This window comes from Letharia columbiana, assembly GCF_014066305.1.
Source record: "Letharia columbiana isolate WasteWater2 chromosome Unknown Sc0000012_s0, whole genome shotgun sequence".
NCBI classification, from domain to species: domain Eukaryota; kingdom Fungi; phylum Ascomycota; class Lecanoromycetes; order Lecanorales; family Parmeliaceae; genus Letharia; species Letharia columbiana.
Genome location: NW_023501050.1, coordinates 261,812 through 279,775, shown reverse-complemented (window position 1 = coordinate 279,775; position 17,964 = coordinate 261,812). Strand labels below are relative to the sequence as shown.

Genomic DNA, 17,964 nt, shown 5'->3' with positions numbered 1-17,964 from the left:
GGTCGCAGTAACCACATCCCTTTGTCCTCAGATGACTCCAGTCACAACATTCTCCCCTGGCCTGACTTCTGAACCCATGAGACTGGCATTCTTACAGCTTCAGCCCATCTCGTTCTTTGCAGCCGTCTCAAAAGCCTGAGAGACATACCGCCGCAATGCCGGAAGCAACAGTAGAGCCCCCTCCTGCACCAACATTTACCCCGCGACGTCGCTGATATTGTTGGACAGGAACAGCAATCTGACGCCACAGGTTCGATTCCTTATCTCCAGCAGCTGGCACGGCTGGCAAGCCCAGTACCCAATTTCGCTGCGACCCTGACTACACAAGCGGAGCAAGACGCCGAAGATGCCAACATCAGCTTCCTACGTACAGAACTGCCGGATAATCAAGGATCTCGCCCGCGCGATGATGCTGACGAGAGTCGCCGGCGAATGCGGAGAGCCGTAGATGCTATGGCCGAGCCCCGCGTTTACACCCCCGCGCAATTGGAAGAGTTAGGAAGCCTCTCAACATATTCAGATCGAATATCGCAGCAGGAATACCATGGTTGGGCACCGGGAACATCTGATGACGAGCAAGAAAATAGGCCTGAGGGACGGGCCATCTCTCGATCTTCGGCAGCGTTGTTGGACGAGCACGTTCTGAGGAGGGATGAGCATCTAAGGGAGAGGATGAGACTGAGACGCTTGAGGGATGCCACACAATTAGAATGGCGGGAAAGTGTACCAAGCGAGTCCGCTACCCAAGTGTCCTCTCCTCGAGAACGATCGCACTTCATCGAGAACGACACGGGTGGAATTCCCATCGTGACGGAATCCTCGCTACGAACCACCGCTCTACTACAAGCTGTAAGACGCAATTCACAATTCTCGGCCCGTTCAAGGAACGAGCTCCAGAGATATATCCTTGACAGGGAGAGAGGCGACGAAAGAGATCGAGCAGGCTCCGCACGCCCAATCGAGCCCTCGAATTCCAACCTTTCGCAAAGCCAGCGGCGGCAACTGCATCGCGAAGCTACAGTACGACAGGAGATTCAGCAGCATCGGGACCTGATTGCGGAACATCAACAACACCGCACCTACGTGGAGGAACAACTACGGCAGCAGCGGCATAGTATTGCCCAGCCAAGTGAGAACAGAAGACGACGCTACTGGCAAACACCCTCGCCCTGTCCTCCTAGCGAGAGAAGACCGGTCGATGAAGCCATAAAATATCTTGAGCGATTACGTTCGTGCGAATCTGATCAAGAAGGCTTGGAGAATGCAGAAGAGGCGGGCTTAGGTCCGGAAGAGTGCTGCCCAAAAGACCCTCAAGACTTCCTATTGAACGTTCAGACAGTACCACCACCGCCTCAGAGCTCCTGGCTCAAAGTCGGCGCTGTCCTTTCTGGCACCCAACACGGCGCCTGCCCATCTTCACTACCATCATACACTCCACTCATGCCTCCATCTACATATCGAGTAAGAGCCAGAAACCCACATTTCGGCTCCCACCCACCAAGAAATACGTCTCCAGTCCGTCACGCTCCCTACTTCGCCACCGCAGCCTCGGAAGCCTCCTCTACCTTTGCAGAAGAGCGCTGGGATGTCAAGGTAACAGTTGACAGCATCGACTACAGCACCATGACCTTATCCGGCACCATGGAAGCATTCGATGTACCCGACAAGAATTCGCCAACAAAGGTTTCAAGCATCACTACGTATCTCGAGGGCGAAATAATTGATTTCAGCACTTTTACCTTGGAGACTAAGAGTTTCAAAGCCGACACCCGTGTCGACGGGATGTATTGGCGGAAATTACCCCCTTTTAAGGATCTAGACGATGATGAGGCCATGGCGAGGAACATACTTAGCCAGGAATGGCTGCGGAAGGAGCTGATGGAGAAGTGGATCCTGATGAGGTGGAAAGGTATGCCCCAGCATGCTTGCCCAGGAAACTTTCAATCTGCTTACGATGCTGGAGCAGAGAAATGCTTCGTCACCCCTTCCAATCCTGACACCGCCCTTACTATCAGTGGCTTCTACTACGTCTCATTACAGAGATCAAACGGGCATGTGGAAGGCTTGTACTATGACCCGCACAGCAACCCATATCAGCATTTATCCCTTACTCCTGAGAAGCGGACATTTCCTGCATATACATTTCGGTAGCGAGTCTGGGATTTTCGGCGGGCTGCCAGGTGTGTATAGATTTTAGGCGACATCACATCAGGACTGAGTGCCTAAATCATGCATATGACTCGGACATGTGGGCTCCGTCGAAGTGAGTGTAGGCCAGAGAATGTGATGGTCGTAGTGGTAAGATACCCTTGGATACAGAATGACGAACACCAAAGCCAAGAGCTGAAGTCTGTGACTTACTCTCCCTTCCATACCAATAAACAAATCACCGGGCTTCGTCCCCATATTGGTGTCCAAATCCAAAGGCGCAAGCGCCAAAGACTGCCACATTTTCTCCAGCGCCGGGTAGCATCCGTGACAAATTTCCACTACTTTCGATCAAAGAAGGCAGAAATAGTATAGCCGAAGGTAGAGCAACACAAGACAACGAATAATAAGTGGAGACGAGGGAGTTATGGATAGTCAAAGCATAATGAAAACAAAAAAGCAGAATAACAATAAGAGGATTAAAAAGAAAAAAAAAAAAATATTATAATAAGCATCTAAAATAGCTATATAGAGCAGTAATTATAGTTATTATATATATTATATAATAAATATATATACAAAATTAAAATAAGTAGTTATAATTATTTCTAATATATAATATTACTTAATAGATTAAGCAAGAAAAAAATAGAATATTTTAACTTCAATATAGATATTAAACAAGTCGATAAGTTATAAATAGAATATCTAAGCGATAGCTATTTTTACCGTATTATGACGAGAGTATGTATTAATTACTATAAAAAATAGAATTAAAATTCTTATTTTATGAGATCTTAAAATTAATAAATAAAAACTATATTAAAAGAACTGAATAATTAAAATTAGATTATTAAGTCTAAATAATATAATAAAATATTAAAATCTAGATTATTTAAGATCTAAAGTAAACGAGTAAATATAGTTAATAATAAAATAAACTATTAAAACCTAAATTATTAATAAAAGTAAAAAATATCTATTTATGGGTTTTAAGTTAAAGGGGGTAAATAATATAAAAAGCGGGATTGAACAAGGAAGGGGGAGCTGGGGAGTTTAAATATGCGGCTAGAAAACACAGGAGAATACAGCAAAGACCTTGACATACGCACAGAATCAATAAAGTCTAAAATAAAGGGTCACTAAAGAAAAAGCGGCGAGGACCGGGCGATCAAAGCACTATCTAAAATATATTAAACAGGCACAACACTCGATCAAAGAATCTGTTAAAAGTAGGATACCAGACATGTTATACTTACGGCCCTTAGGAACATACTTCAGCATGCTAGGTACTTTCCTAGTAAGCCTCCTCTCAGTACCCTAGGGCTTATATCGACATTCGACTAGAAATTGAATGATTGTGACTAAAAGACTGATTATTGGTTCATGGGATGTACGGATATTTATGTACATAAAACAGGTGGCTAATGGTGGCTGGTAGTTACTAGCCCTGGTAATACGCGACATGTATGCGATAGCCGAAGGGGCTAGTATTGTAACAGAATCGTCCAAGATCCAAACGCCATGACCTCCGCAAAACCCATCCACCTCGAACCAAGCGACCTAGGCACGAAAGAATAGTACCAACCCCCTCCCGAAAAAAACCGAGAAAACCGCTAAGAAGCTAACAAACCTCCCCAGCTGGGACACGACCTACACCCACGACCTGACCACCCACGCCTCCACCCCGACCCACACCGGCCAAACATGGTTCGAAGACGTCAACGCCTCCCGCAAGATCCTCAACTACCTCACCAGCCCCTCTTCGCGCCTCGACCTCGACCGGCCCACGACCACGTTCCTGGACCTCGGCACCGGCAACGGCGAGATGCTGTTCCTGCTCCGGGACGAGGGCGGCTTCGGGGGACGCATGGTCGGCGCGGATTACTCCGGCGGGAGCGTGGAGCTGTGTCGGCGGCTGGCGGCCGAGAAGGGCGTTCGCTCGAGGTCTGAGGAGGGAGGAGGAGGAGGGGAAGGAGGAGGGGAAGGAGAAGAAAGCGGTGTGCGGTTTGTGGAATGGGATATCCTGCACTCCCCGCCGCCGTCCTCCTGGACGCAACCTGGCTTCGACGTCGTGCTTGACAAGGGCACTTTTGACGCTGTGAGCCTTAGTCGGGAGACGGACGGGCGGGGGAGGAGGGTGTGTGAGGGGTATAGGGCGAGGGTTGAACGGCTGGTGAGGAAGGGGGGCGTGCTGGTTGTCACGAGCTGTAATTGGACGGAGGAGGAGTTGGCGGGGTGGTTTGAGGGTGGTGGGGGGGAGTTGGAGAGGTGTGGGAGGGTGGAGTATCCGGTTTTTAGGTTCGGGGGGAGGCAGGGGCAGAGTGTGCAGAGTGTGGTTTTTCGGAGGAGGGGATGAGGGGGGAGGGGAAGGGAGGCGGGGGTCTGGGGTTTGGAAAGGGAAGGATGCGGTGTGTAGGCTGGAGGGAGCTACGATTGTGGTTACTCATGATGGCCAAGAGCTTGAGGGGCAGGGAGTTGTTACTGGAGATACCCACCAAATGAAAGGAACTGATCGACATACATCGCACACAGTGTGCTTCCTTTAAAAACCCCGCTCAGGTCGCAGCCGATTCCCATCTTGGACGACAATTTTGACTGACCAGCTAGGATCATAACCAGCCGTCGACAGTGGTAGCCTAGCATCCAACCCCGTCTCCGCGACCTCATCCCCCTTCCTCCACAGAGCCTCAACAACAGTCCCTCGCGATCACAAGCGTACGTTGCCAACCCCCAACAGCATCCATCGCCTCTGCCATCACCTCCCCTCCGACCACATCGACCCCTTCCTCCGATCCCCAAGTTCACTGCTACAAGCCGCTTTCTCAGTAGCAGTTGGCGTCTACCTCTCATGCATCGCCTTGCAAAATTTGATATACCCGATCTCATGCTGTGGATTTTCAGGACCGGAGGTCTTACTCAAGGTGGTGATAGTGTGGATCGGGAATAGAAGTGCTGACAATGGAAGGGGCAGTATGGTTCCAGAAGCAGTGGATCGTGGAATTGGGTGCGCGATTGTTGGTGCGGTGAGCCGAAACACGCTCCTGGCTGACTCGGGCCCCCAGTGGAGGAGGTGAGAGATTTGAAGCTCTGTGGCTTTGCTAGTAAATACTAAGAGAAAATTGAATGCTCCCTGTTCTTGGAGAGATGGGCTGGGATTCAGCGTTGCGACTTGTAGCCATGACATGTGTGAACATGTAGCTTCCGTGTGGTAGTCCAAGTAATGGATACTAAACGCAAGACTTCTCTTGAAGTTAAAACACCACGGAGGAACTAGGAGATTGGGGAAAAGGAAGTGGTGAGGCCCGGTGCAGTTGTTGTGGCAGGTGATAAGGATCCAGTTGAATGGCTCAGTTTCGCGATCTTTCCTCTTTGGCTAACCAGCATGCTGGGACGGGCAACGCAAGCCGAAATAACGCTTTGATGTCATTCACTGAGAATGCTTCTAAGTATGCCGATTTGACTTCTGCATAAGCATAGACGCAAAGAACTGTTCATGCTTCCCTACCTTCTCGGTAGACGACGCCTGCTTGCGTTTGAGTATGGCAACCACAAGCCACTTGTTCCGCCCCGTTGCATCTTCTTGTCCGCCATTTCGCTCTCTGGCCCACTCTCGTTCATTTCCATCAGCATCTCGCTCCCAGATGTATTCTGTCTCCAGACCTGCTTGAGCTGCAATGTCGAAGAAAGAGGCGAGCTTTGCTCGGCCGGTGTGAAAACCTGCTATCACCCATACTCGGGCATTGTCTTTGTGAGAGAGGAAGTGCTCCATAGATTGGGCAAGACTGTAGTGTTCACCATCCATCCACAAACAGTCTGCGCAGAGTATCCGAGAAAAGTGACTCGCGTAGTCTTTGGAGAAATCGTCTGTAAGGACACCCCATTCATGGCCTCGCACAGTCAGCTTCTGCTGCAGCTCCTTTGGGATGTTCCTTTCGACGTTGGCCTTGGTATTGGCTAGAATTGCGGGAGAGGGATAGTCGGACAAGACGACCTCTTCAGCTCCAGCCAAAGCACTCACAATCCCCTCCAAGCCGGTACCTACCTCTGTATAAGCCTAGCTCTTGCTGCTATCTTTGTCTCCACGCACCAGATCCCAGCTCTAGAATGGAATGCCCAGTCACATCCCATCTACCGTCTCTTTCTCCCTCCTTTGTAGGATCACTGGCATCGCTGATGAACTCGGCCAGCTGTATACCGGAGTTCCAGATATGATGAGCGAACAGCACCCGCTCGTCTTGATCATGTGGATCAACGAGGCTGAGATCCATATCTCCAAAGCGTTTAGATAAGTAGGTAACATGTGAACCGGGATCGCCATGGAAAGTGCGTAGGTTGTCTGGGAACAGGAGACCAACGGCATTACTGTAGATGTCTTCTGCAGAGGAGACGGGTACCTCTGGGAGACGGATCTTCAAGGTCAGCATCCTGTTGGTCTCCCAAGTGTGATTGGTAGTGGCAGATGCGAATCATGCTACTGCATGATTAACACCAGAGCACAGAAGCGCGAGAGAATATTTCGTGCCAGAGCCGGGTAGCAGAAGTGAGACTTTAGCGCCGCTTCCTCGGGTATAAATAAAACCTCCATCTCAGACTCTTCTTTCCCTCCTCATACTTACCTTGTGAGGAGCTGGGCGATCAATAAGGCCTTCGCTCATGATTTGAGCCCTGCATTGCACATCGCGGAGGCAAAAGTCATTGAGTTGCCTTCGGGCACCTCATTCGCGCAATTTTTGATGGTCTTCCTCACCTTAGAGGCTCATCCTTTTCATTGATGTCTCATGCCTTGTGCTGAGCTTTGAAGAAGAGATTCTATTTCGGCTGCGTGATAAGACATTCGTTAGACAACGCTGACATGCTTGGAGGCCGATAACTCTGGTGAACCCGTTATCAAGTTATCAAGGGTGCTCGTAGCTCGAACCTGAGCTGTTAGTCTAGAATGGATTGAGAGCCGCGCACAATCACCGTGATCTTAGTTTGGCTCAGTGTACATAGAATGTTTGATGCAGCCCTGGGGCACGTGTTGATAATTCTAGCGCTACTATCTAAGAGTTGCCGGGTGGGTCACTTTCTCAGCCAACGGAATTAATCTGAAGAGGCCATTGTGGACCATCCACTGTAAGAAAACCTAGTAGTCTTGACTTTATGCCATACTTAACCGTCTCTGCTACCCTCTCAATCATGAACACTCGCAAGAAGCTCTTCGGGGTGTTGTTAGATACGCGCGAATGTTTTCAGTGGCAATACTTTTCTTCTCGGCGTCAGCGGGCTGTCAGCCTTGGTAGACTTCGGAGTCAGCTTACAGCTGGTGGTTTTCTCGACTTGACGCCATGGAAAGGTTGAAGTAATCGAGCATGACTTCTGCTCCCTGCCCTGCGATCCGTCTCACGCACAGTTGCTTTACGAAACTCGGCTCCAATCAACAGCACTTTGATGTTTTCCTTCTTCGCATGTAGCCCGAGGTCTACACTGGAGCTGGAGACTTCTGACCATGCGCCGATCTCGTCTTCGGCATGAGCATGCCAATGATCTGCAGATAAGGATAGATGCGACTGGAAAGTTCCACAATGGCCCATTGCCTCGAGTCTTCTGTATCACAAAGTATCAAATCCACCTCCATTCGCCCCACCTGCAGACCAACATCCTCGAGTAAGCTCAGCAATTCTTGTGGCGCTGAGTGCCTTTTAGGGATGCCTTTTGGGAAAGTAGAGTCAGGTTCATCCTCCAACAGCGGTTGTAACGGTATTGGAGCCGAAGCAGTTTCTAAAGCCTGACAATATACACGGTTGCAACCATCGAGAAATTGAGGCTCGATGCTGAGGACACGTATACGTGTGAAAGCATTGTAAGGCGACAGTCTCGAGAAGCGGCAGGCCAGGTCGGCGGTCGGCAAGGGTGCGACTACATGTTGGACATGAGAGAGCACTGCCGCCTTGTCAGGAGCAGATATATTCCTGCAACTGCCATCCTGCAGGGTCTTCAACAATCGTGGCGAGATCATGAAGATCTTTTCCGAGAAGAAGGCCAACTTTCCGCAAGCTCGGACGCGGCGAGAAGTGCCAGTACCATTTACCAGGAGCCAGTCCAGGTAGTGCTCTTTTTGTGAGGAAGGTAGCGCGCGGAGGAACACAGCCAAAGAAAGACCCTTAAACATTTGAGAGGGTAGCTTTTGATACACTTTGCCTAACTGTATAAATCCGTCCAGGTGAAAGGGTACTTTGCTCGCTACTGTGCGGGCGAGTATCTTGGTAAGAACCTCGTTTGGGAGGTCAGATAAGGTGGTGAGTAAGGCGTCGCGGCCCACGTCAGTACTTGAAGCAGTAGACGCCATGTTGATACAAGAGAATACCGAGTTTCACATAGACGATTCAGTGAGCATACAATTCAGTGATGCTCAACTTAAAGTATGAAGCCACAGTCGAGCCCAAGAAATAGGATGCAGCGCTTGAATCGAATGTTTCTGTATGATTCTCGGATAAAATGGAACATGATGGTAGACTTTCCAGGCCCTGAAAGAGCACCCAAATGACAGGACATTGCAAGCGCGATGATGGTCGGACGGTTGCTGGAAGGTGCTGTTCAGCTAAACACGAGGAGTGACGCCCGTCCCATTATGGCTGCCCACACCGCTCTTCCCCTTACTTTCAGCTGTTGACCTTCAAATGATCAAGCGGCGAAAAGAAGAGTCTTCAATTTGGCAAATACTGCAGAAATCCCAAACTATCGTACCGATTGAATCCCAAAGTCCAGTAGTCTTGCACCTTGACACAAAACCCGGCGATCAAGTTTTGCATATTGATGAGGTACAGTACCTGGCTGAGCACTCAAGACGGCTGCTGGATGGTACAGAGTACACGATGAAGCAATATCCATTCCCGACTCAACCAAACCACATGCCGAACCGCAGAAGCCACGAACGTAGTCCCTTCGAACACCGCCAACCTATCCCAGATCCCAGAAATACACCAGCGCCACCACGCGAGAACACCACACCACTGAATGACGGTACGACGTCCGGTTGTCCTGCGGTGCCTCCTCGAGATCATAGCCGTTGATGAGCACGAGACAGAAGGCTGAGTGACTTTGAGATTATAACTGCAAAGAGGGGTTAGAATACAGGTCATATATGATGGCGCGTGATGCTGGAAACTGTTGTGTTGTTGAAAGGATTGCTTGGCAATGAAATGCGCGGCCGCCTTGTTTGTGAAGCAATGTTCCGGAGTCTAAGGTGTGATCGAGCTGTGCGTTGATCTAGGAGAGTTTGTAGCAAGAAATATTATAGGAAGGTAGGAGAGGGTGATCCTATTGCCCGCTGTTCGTTCACTAGCCTACTTATGCAGGAACCCTTGGAGTTTGGCCTTCTGCCCAAGCCAAGTGGAAGAGAGTTGCACAGATGTAATCTTGCCGGCCTCAAAGTTCCATGATTCTAAATCCCAGTCTAATTCCATCATGATGCCGTCATCCTCTAAGTTTCTACTTGTCCAAAAGCATCCCATCCTCGAGTGCTGAATCATAGAATCTTCTGAGCCATCGAGATGAGTCTCGTAGAGGTTCCTTTACGCTGTTCTTGCCGCATCACCTTCTTTCGCTCGTACTCTTCTGCTTTCTTGTAGAAGATACTCCCGTCATAGACCCCACGGATGTCTTCCTTGCGCATTATACCATCCTCGGGCCATAGCAGGAGATAGGTTGCCAGCCCTACGCTCACAGTCAATCAAGTTCCAGATTCACGATGTTATGGAACACCTACATTCCAAGAATGTTGCACTCCACCCGAAGAAATCGAACACCATCCTCTGCCCTTTCCAGAATCTCAGAAAGTCCCAAATGTCCAGCCCTCCCTTGTCACCCTTATCATACTTGGCAAATATATCCTCGAAATTCTGAGGTTTGAAGCGACCTTCGTTATCGTATGTCATAGAGTCGCTGCCATGCTTGTCCTTGTATACTTTGTTGACGTAGATGCGGAAGAACGGGTCAGGCAGAAACCCAGGGAGAGTAGGATATGATAGATTGAAGTTGATGATGAAGGTTGCAAGGGCAGCAAGGGGTGGCGACCAGCCCCATTTGCGGCAGCCAATGTAGGTATCTTGAGGCCAGATGATGCCGTCATGGTCTGTGTCCCAGTACTCGACGTGCTGTTGGACGACCTAAAATTCCGTGTCAGATGAGGTTGGGTATGAAGGCCGATATAAGTACCGTCTGGTTCTGGTGAGTGGCTGCATAGTTATTGTCTGTTGTGCCATTCGGCTTCTCGTGGGATGCAGCCAAGGTGGCCCTCGCAGTGCCGGCGTTTTGGAGCACTGATGCTGGTGGCGGAAGAAAGGGTATCCGTGCCTCGGTGACAGGTTGCTCAGCGATTGCAGTTTTGAAGGGCTTCTGGGTGACGGTAAGGCCGTTCGGGCTCCCAGCAACGGTGATTGAGTCATCACTACTCTCGATACCGTCCATCATGGGGAGGTTGACGTTATGCAACTGACTGCTCATTATAACAGCCAATTTTCAGTAGAAGGATTTTGGGTGTAGAGAAAGTCTCAAGGATTGAAGAAGGCATTTTGTATCAGTAAGTACCCTGATGAGGTCACCTGTGGATACAGAAGAAAAGCGGATGTCTGTACCGCTTTTCACTGATAAGCGATAGAGTATGCAGCTCGGACGTCACAGAATATTGAACTTGGTGCTCCTGAAAAGAAGAATAGGAGTGCGGTATCATGGCAGCAACGCAGGAGGCAGATGCTTATCCATAATTACGAGTAGAATGGCGGAGATCGGCCACGATCTTTTGCGGGATTGGGTACTCTATCCTATTGCCCGGGGTCCCGCTTGAGGGCATTACTTACCCCACCACCAACCCCGAGGCACCCCAAACCTTCAAGCCCAACTCGAGCATTCCGAGGCCCTAATGTTGCCTAATGTCTTCTTATCCTTCCTCTGCCTTTGATCTTTCGTCAGTCGACGGCGTTTAATGACAGGCCTACGGAATTGAGGACTACATCATAATGCCTGGATGCCTGGATCCCACGTGACAGCGTGCCAGTTTGGTGAATGATGCCTGGAACCAACTGGTTCATGGGCTGGCGTGCTGCCTACAGCCCCGCACGCCGTCGAGGATTGGTCTCAGCGTAGCATAGCAGTGGTGATAGAAAGCGTGTAGATTCAGTGGTGGGACCATCAGCTATTATGTAGCTGATGGAGAACAAAGTACTACTATCTATGGCTAGCTATATAAAAGGAATAATAATAAAATATATATGAAAGGATATAGAAAGAATGTATATATAGAAGAAACTAGACACGCTAATACTTCCCCTATCTAGTAATATTTAAATACCTCTATTTTAATTATATACTATTCTAGCCTATTAATTTAAATCTTTATTTACTAAACTTATTATATTAATAAAGTTACTAAATTTTATAATAATTAATACTTTAATAAGATCGTCGACCTTTATATTCTTTATAAGTATATATTTATATCTTAGCGTCTAATTAATTATTAATTCGCGTATAAAATAATAGCTAATATTAATATAACGTAATCTCTTATAATCTATAGAATTCTTTATTAAATCGATAGCTTTCTTATTATTATATTATATTATAAATAATTTATTTAACTATTATTTAAACTTTAATAGAATATAGTATATTTATATTATATTCTAAGTAGTATTAGAAGTAATTATATATTCGATCTTATATATAGATTATATTATAGTCTTCTACTTAGTAAACCTTTAATTAATTAATTTACTATTTAATATTATAATTATTTTAGCTATTAATTATATTATAGATATCTTACTAGCTTAATTAGCGTTTAAGTAATCGAATAATTATAATATTATAATTTTTATAATTTCGAAAATTACTCTATATATTCTAGTTTTAATTAGATATTATAATATCCTCTTATATACTTATTAATATTTATAATTTAAATTAAAAGAGAATACTACTAGTTTATTAATAGTAAACGCTATATTTAATTATATCTAAATAGTTAAATAATTAATTTTTCTTAAGTTACTCTTAAATATAGTAATATCTTCTATATTAGCTATATATATATTAAGTATAAAAATAAAATAATTATTTATATTTAATTTTATTAAGATAGACGATATATAACACTTTCTTATATTATAAGTTTTAAGAATCTTATTAATAAATACGGGTTAACTTATTTTAAGTATTTTTATTAAGCGATTTCTATAAGATAGTAAGATCTCTTTTAATAAAACTATTAGAATCGATATAGATATAATATTAATATAGGTATATTAAATAAGATAACTAAGGTATCGAACTATATAGATAAGAAGAAGATATAATATAATAGGAGATATCTCCGTTAAGGCCCGCTAGCTATAGAGCTAAGGGGTATATTAAGAGTACGCTCGTAATACTACCCTCTCTCTTTATTAAATTATATTCTATAATTAATAAGTGGAAAGATAGAAAAATGGATATATATATACGCTTAACGTCTGAAAAATAGTAAAAGTAGTAAAGAAATAATCGTATCTGGAATCTTCTAGTATAATATCTTTCTTTAAGGGCGGTATTAATAACGGTAGTAGCTCTTCTTAATCGTACTATAACGACGTCGTTAGCCGTAATCTAGACGTATATAGAAAGCTCGATCGAGAGAAAATCGATATAGTATAGCGAAAATAATATTTATAGGCGTAGGGGTAATTAGTAGTAATTTCCGAATCTATATCTAAGCGAATAAAATATCGGTGAAATAATACGACGTAATTAGTCGAGGGCTCTTAAATCGAATCGAGCCGTAAGCGCTAAAAACTCTAATTTAATATTAAGTAAGTTTCTTTATGAAATACTATATAATCGATATTAATAAAGGCTATCGACGGCGATAGTAAGGTCTATAGATAACGCGCTATAACTTTAAAAGATATTTAGATATCTATTAATAAGGGGATCGTACGCGAAAGGCTCTATATAGTATAATTAATAATCGATATAGGCCTAAGAGATTAATTCTCGAGTCTAAAAAAATGAGGCTATTATAAAGATATCGAACGATTTTAATTTAATTAAAAACGATATATTCGAGATAGCTCTATTATTCTATAAGTTAACTCTTTATAGATAAGACTCTTCGAAATATTATTTATAATAGTCGTCTATTAGATCTTAGCAATTTTCGAATTTACCGCCGTCCGTATTATATTAGACGATATTATTATCGAGATCTTTCTATTTAACTTTATACTTAAGACGACTATAGATTAATTTAAAGATAAGTATTTCTTTAATAATCTATTCGATTCGATCGTTAATAGTAATATACTTCGGCGGAAGATTTATCTACCCTAATAAGAGGTTATTTATTATGAGACTTAAGAGATTAAAGTAAAAGACGTTATAGATTCTTATACTTAATAAAAGTTTTAGACGATATAAGATTTTTATAAGATCTATAATCTTAAATAAATCGAGTCTCTTATAATCTAGTTTACGGAAAAGACGATTAAAGATAATATTCTTACTATTTAGAAAGACCTTATCGCCTACTTAAAAAGTTATCTTTTATTAATACTTATTAACTTATATAATTATAGCTTTTTAAGCGCGATCTATATTACTTTAAATATACTTAAAAACTTATTTTATATAATTCGTAATATTCTTCGTCTAAGTAGTATTAAGACGCTTATATATAATCTTATAGTCGATAATATTCGAGCTAAAAGTTATTTAAAAATAAAATCTCTTATTAATAAGAAAAGATAGAATATTAATAATCGATAAGATAGTATTATTATTAGCGAACTTAATAATAAATAACTATCTTACTTAGTTATTCTATATATAATTATAATATATTTAAAGATAACGCTTTATATTCTAATTTGCTCGCTCGATTTATCTATTAATTTTAGAGTAAAAGACTATTAATAGCTTAACTATAATATTTAATCTCTTATAAAAAGACTTTTATATAATAGCTATAAATTAAGAGCCTTAATTCGATATTATTAAGGTTAATAGATCGTATAGACGAAATACTTTCTTAAGTAGTAAGTTAATTATCTTCTTAGCGATAGTATCTTTATTAATATCGAAATAGGCTACGTAGTAACGTTTCTTAATAAGCTAATTAATTACTATCTAAATAGCGTTATAGTCGTTAAATATAGATAAGCCTATAACGAAGTCGATCGATATATCTTACTATCATTTCTATAAGATTAATAAAAGCTATAGTAAACTATACTTTCGATCGCGAGGCGTTTTAATTCTCTAATAGATATAGTAATTCTTAATATAGATAACTATAATAGCCCTTATATCTCGCTAATAGTATTTTCTTTTAAGTAGTTTATAGATATATATTACTTCGAAATAGTCGTAAAACGATTAATCGTATATCTCTCGAATAATATCGATATATATATTATCGAATATTTATAAACGATTCTTATAATAAAGTATCTCGTCTTATATAAAGTATTTACTAAGAGTAATCTCTCGAAACTTATTCTTATTTTCGGCGATAGCCTTATAGATTTTCATATAATATTTATTTTTCTTATTAACCCCTACTACTTTATAATAGATAGAATCGTCGATTATATATATATCGATATATTCGCTATCTAATTCTAATCGATTAGAAATAAGAATTATTTAATACTATTAGCGTAATCGTTTATTCTTAAAGTCGATTAATTTATATTTAGCTATTTATATAAGTATATTAGCCTTAACGTTCTAAGGTCTAGATTAATAAATAATCTTTATATTAAATTCTAATAATATATTTAAATACTAGGCCTAACGTCGATTAAGGTTTCTTCCCTTAATAAAATATATTAGTTCTTTATAATCGATAAAGATTCTAATAAAGATATTTATATATTCTAGTTTAAGGCGTTAGTATTCTAGATAGCGAATAATTATTAATAATTTCTTATTATAAATCTAGTAATTATACTTAGCCGAGATTAGGTTTTTACTATAGAAGACTATTAAATAAAGTACTCTCTTATTATCGTATTAAAAAAGAATATCTTTATTAACGTAGTTAAAAGAGTTAGTCTCTAAAACGATCTTCTTTATTCTATCGAAATAATATAGAACTAAAGCTTTAGTAACGGCGACTTTAAGAAAGTAAAAGACCTTTTAATATACTAGGGACTAATTAAATATAGCCTCTTTTATCGTGAGTTTTATTATAAATTTAACTATTTTAGAGAAGTCTCTAATAAATCGCCGGTAAAAATTATAAAATTCGATAAAGGTCTATATCTCTTTAAGGTTAATAGATATAGTTTACTTAATAATAGCCTAGATTTTAATAGAGTTTATTTATAACCCGTCTATAGATATTAATAGACCTAGAAATTTAGTTTTCTAAATATGGAATTCGCATTTAAGGATATCCATTTAAAGGCCGATATCTCTTAATTTCTAAAGGATTTATCTAACGTATTAAATGTATTTCTTTTTTATCTTATTATAAATAAGTATATTATCGAGATAGATCTAATAGAAGTTATTTAGATATTTAAATAGAATATTATTTATATATTATTAATATATAGCCGAGCCGTTAATTAGATTAAAGAGGAGAATTCGATACTTATATACTTTAAGAGAGGTAATAAAAGTAATAAAATCCTCGCTATTAAAATATATACGTAGTTTATTAAACGCGGCTATAATATCTAATCGAGTAAGATATTTATATTTCTAAATTCTTATTAAAACCTTATCTATTAATAAAATTAAGTATCGATTTCTTTTAATAATAGCGTTTAGCTTTCGATAGTTTATATAAAAACGTAATTCTTTATTTAGCTTTTCTGCGAATAGAATAGATAAGGCGAATAGTATATGGCTTAGTGTTATAAATCCCTTCTTTAGATATTTATTTAGATACTTCTTTATCTATTTTAGTTTATATTCTAATATTAAATAGATTCTACTTTTTAAAAATTTCGTTTTATTAAAGCTATCGTTAAATTCTAACTTATAGTTATAAGAATAATATAGAGAAAAAGTATATTCGTCTTAGTTCTATTAAAAATATCTAGATAGTCGTAATACTTCGAAGGTAATTTACGTTTTATCTTCTTAGAACTAATCTCGTTAATACTATTAATCTAAATAAGATAGTTAAAATTATAATATCTCTTATATTTCTTTTCTAAGTCGTAAAAATAAGATTTATTAATCGAGATATAAGATCTCTAAGCTATTTATATAGTAGGAGATATATATAATATTAATAAGTTATTATAGATCTTATTTATTATTAATATAAATAGTTTATTATCTTTTTTACGGGCTAATTAATAGTAGATCGCCGTACTAATCTTAGCGATATTAATAAACTTAGACTTCTTACTATTCTTATTCTTATTTAATAAGAAAGTATTTAAATCGATCTTATTATTATAGATAAGTAAAGGAGAGCTTTATCGTTTTAGTATAATAGGTGAAAAGATAAATAGTGTAAGTAATTAGAGCTTTGAAGTTGATAAGAAGAAAAGATTATTTATTATTAATATTTAATTATTATTATAATTATATTAATCGAATAGAAAGAGTATCTTATCCCGTAATATATTAAGAACTACCTTATATTTATTTATTTATAATTTTTTAATTATTATATCGTATTTTAATAATATAATTAATATTAGATATATTTCTTCTTAATAGTTCTCTACTATTATCGTAGGGAGTAAATAATATATAATTAATCGTTTTACGATCTAGTCGTTATAACCCCTTAGTAGTTTAGATCGTAATAGTAGAAGTAGTTCTAGATATAAGGCCTTATATATCGCTAAGACTAAGAACTTATTTATAACTATATAAGTATCGATATATTTACTATCTATAAGAAAGTTCTAAAGTAAATACTTTCTTTCTTATAAAGATAGTATAACTTATATACGAAAAGAACGACGTACTAAAGCGTTATTAGAGATATCTACTAGATATACTTTATAAGTATCTCTTATTATAACTTTAAAAGAGGCTATTCGTTTCTCGAATCTAAATAAAAAATATCGCTATTCGTAATATCGACGTTATTAATTTCGAAGTCTTTATCTATTTCTATCGCGTAAAGTTATACTTTCTTAAAGGTCTTTTTATTAGCCTCGATCTAGATAGTTATTATATAGATACTTCGATAATAGCCTTTCTTATCGTAATTATAATATATAGATTTTCTTAGCTTTAAATTAGTCTTAATATCTAGAGGCGTAGTAATCGTAATCTTAGTAATAGATATAAGGCGTATATTAATCGTAGTTCGTATTATAGTTAACTTAATAGTAGTCTTTATAAACTCTATATCTTTATATCTAGTACGATATAAGTTATCTAATTTTTAAAGATATTTCTTTATAGTCTTTAAGATAATAAAACCTCTTACGATATTCTATAACTCTCTTAAGTTAAATCTTAATTTCTTTAAAAGATAATTCTCTAATAGAAGGGTTTTTTTAATATTAAGAATAATAACTAGTCGAATAAAGTCTAAATAGAAATCGATAAAGAATTAAGTCCCTTATTATAAGATATTTATCTTACGCTATATATTATTACGTCGATTTAAGTTCTTATAAATATTAGCTAACTTATCTATAATCTTATTAATAGATTAATATAAGTTAATAGAGTTTCGAAGTCTTCTATATATAGTATACTATATAGTCTTATCGCCGAGTTATAAGACTATATAAGCTATCTTAAAGTCTTCGATAAGATAATAATCGCTATTAACTTTAAATTTCTATTCTATTCTAGAGAATCAATCGTTCT

General features: G+C 39.7%; 4 protein-coding genes across 4 annotated transcripts; 1 reads left to right on the top strand and 3 right to left on the bottom strand.

Annotated features, from left to right (window-relative positions):
- Positions 1-155: 155 nt before the first annotated feature.
- Positions 156-2,151, top strand: HO173_004626 (uncharacterized protein; the record flags this gene model as incomplete). The annotated part of the gene is made up of 3 exons (XM_037306548.1): positions 156-170; positions 229-1,909; positions 1,967-2,151. 3 exons carry the CDS (start codon positions 156-158, stop codon positions 2,149-2,151), a joined length of 1,881 nt encoding a protein of 626 aa, XP_037166486.1.
- Positions 2,152-3,772: 1,621 nt separating this feature from the next.
- HO173_004625 (uncharacterized protein) lies at positions 3,773-6,575 on the bottom strand (the record flags this gene model as incomplete). The annotated part of the gene is made up of 3 exons (XM_037306547.1): positions 3,773-4,247; positions 5,613-6,189; positions 6,239-6,575. 3 exons carry the CDS (start codon positions 6,573-6,575, stop codon positions 3,773-3,775), a joined length of 1,389 nt encoding a protein of 462 aa, XP_037166485.1.
- Positions 6,576-7,612: 1,037 nt separating this feature from the next.
- HO173_004624 (uncharacterized protein) lies at positions 7,613-8,479 on the bottom strand (the record flags this gene model as incomplete). The annotated part of the gene is made up of 1 exon (XM_037306546.1): positions 7,613-8,479. One exon carries the CDS (start codon positions 8,477-8,479, stop codon positions 7,613-7,615), a length of 867 nt encoding a protein of 288 aa, XP_037166484.1.
- A 1,179-nt stretch (positions 8,480-9,658) lies between these two features.
- HO173_004623 (uncharacterized protein) lies at positions 9,659-10,635 on the bottom strand (the record flags this gene model as incomplete). The annotated part of the gene is made up of 3 exons (XM_037306545.1): positions 9,659-9,846; positions 9,899-10,298; positions 10,348-10,635. The coding sequence occupies 3 exons, from the start codon at positions 10,633-10,635 to the stop codon at positions 9,659-9,661; spliced, it is 876 nt and encodes a 291-aa protein (XP_037166483.1).
- Positions 10,636-17,964: the final 7,329 nt, after the last annotated feature.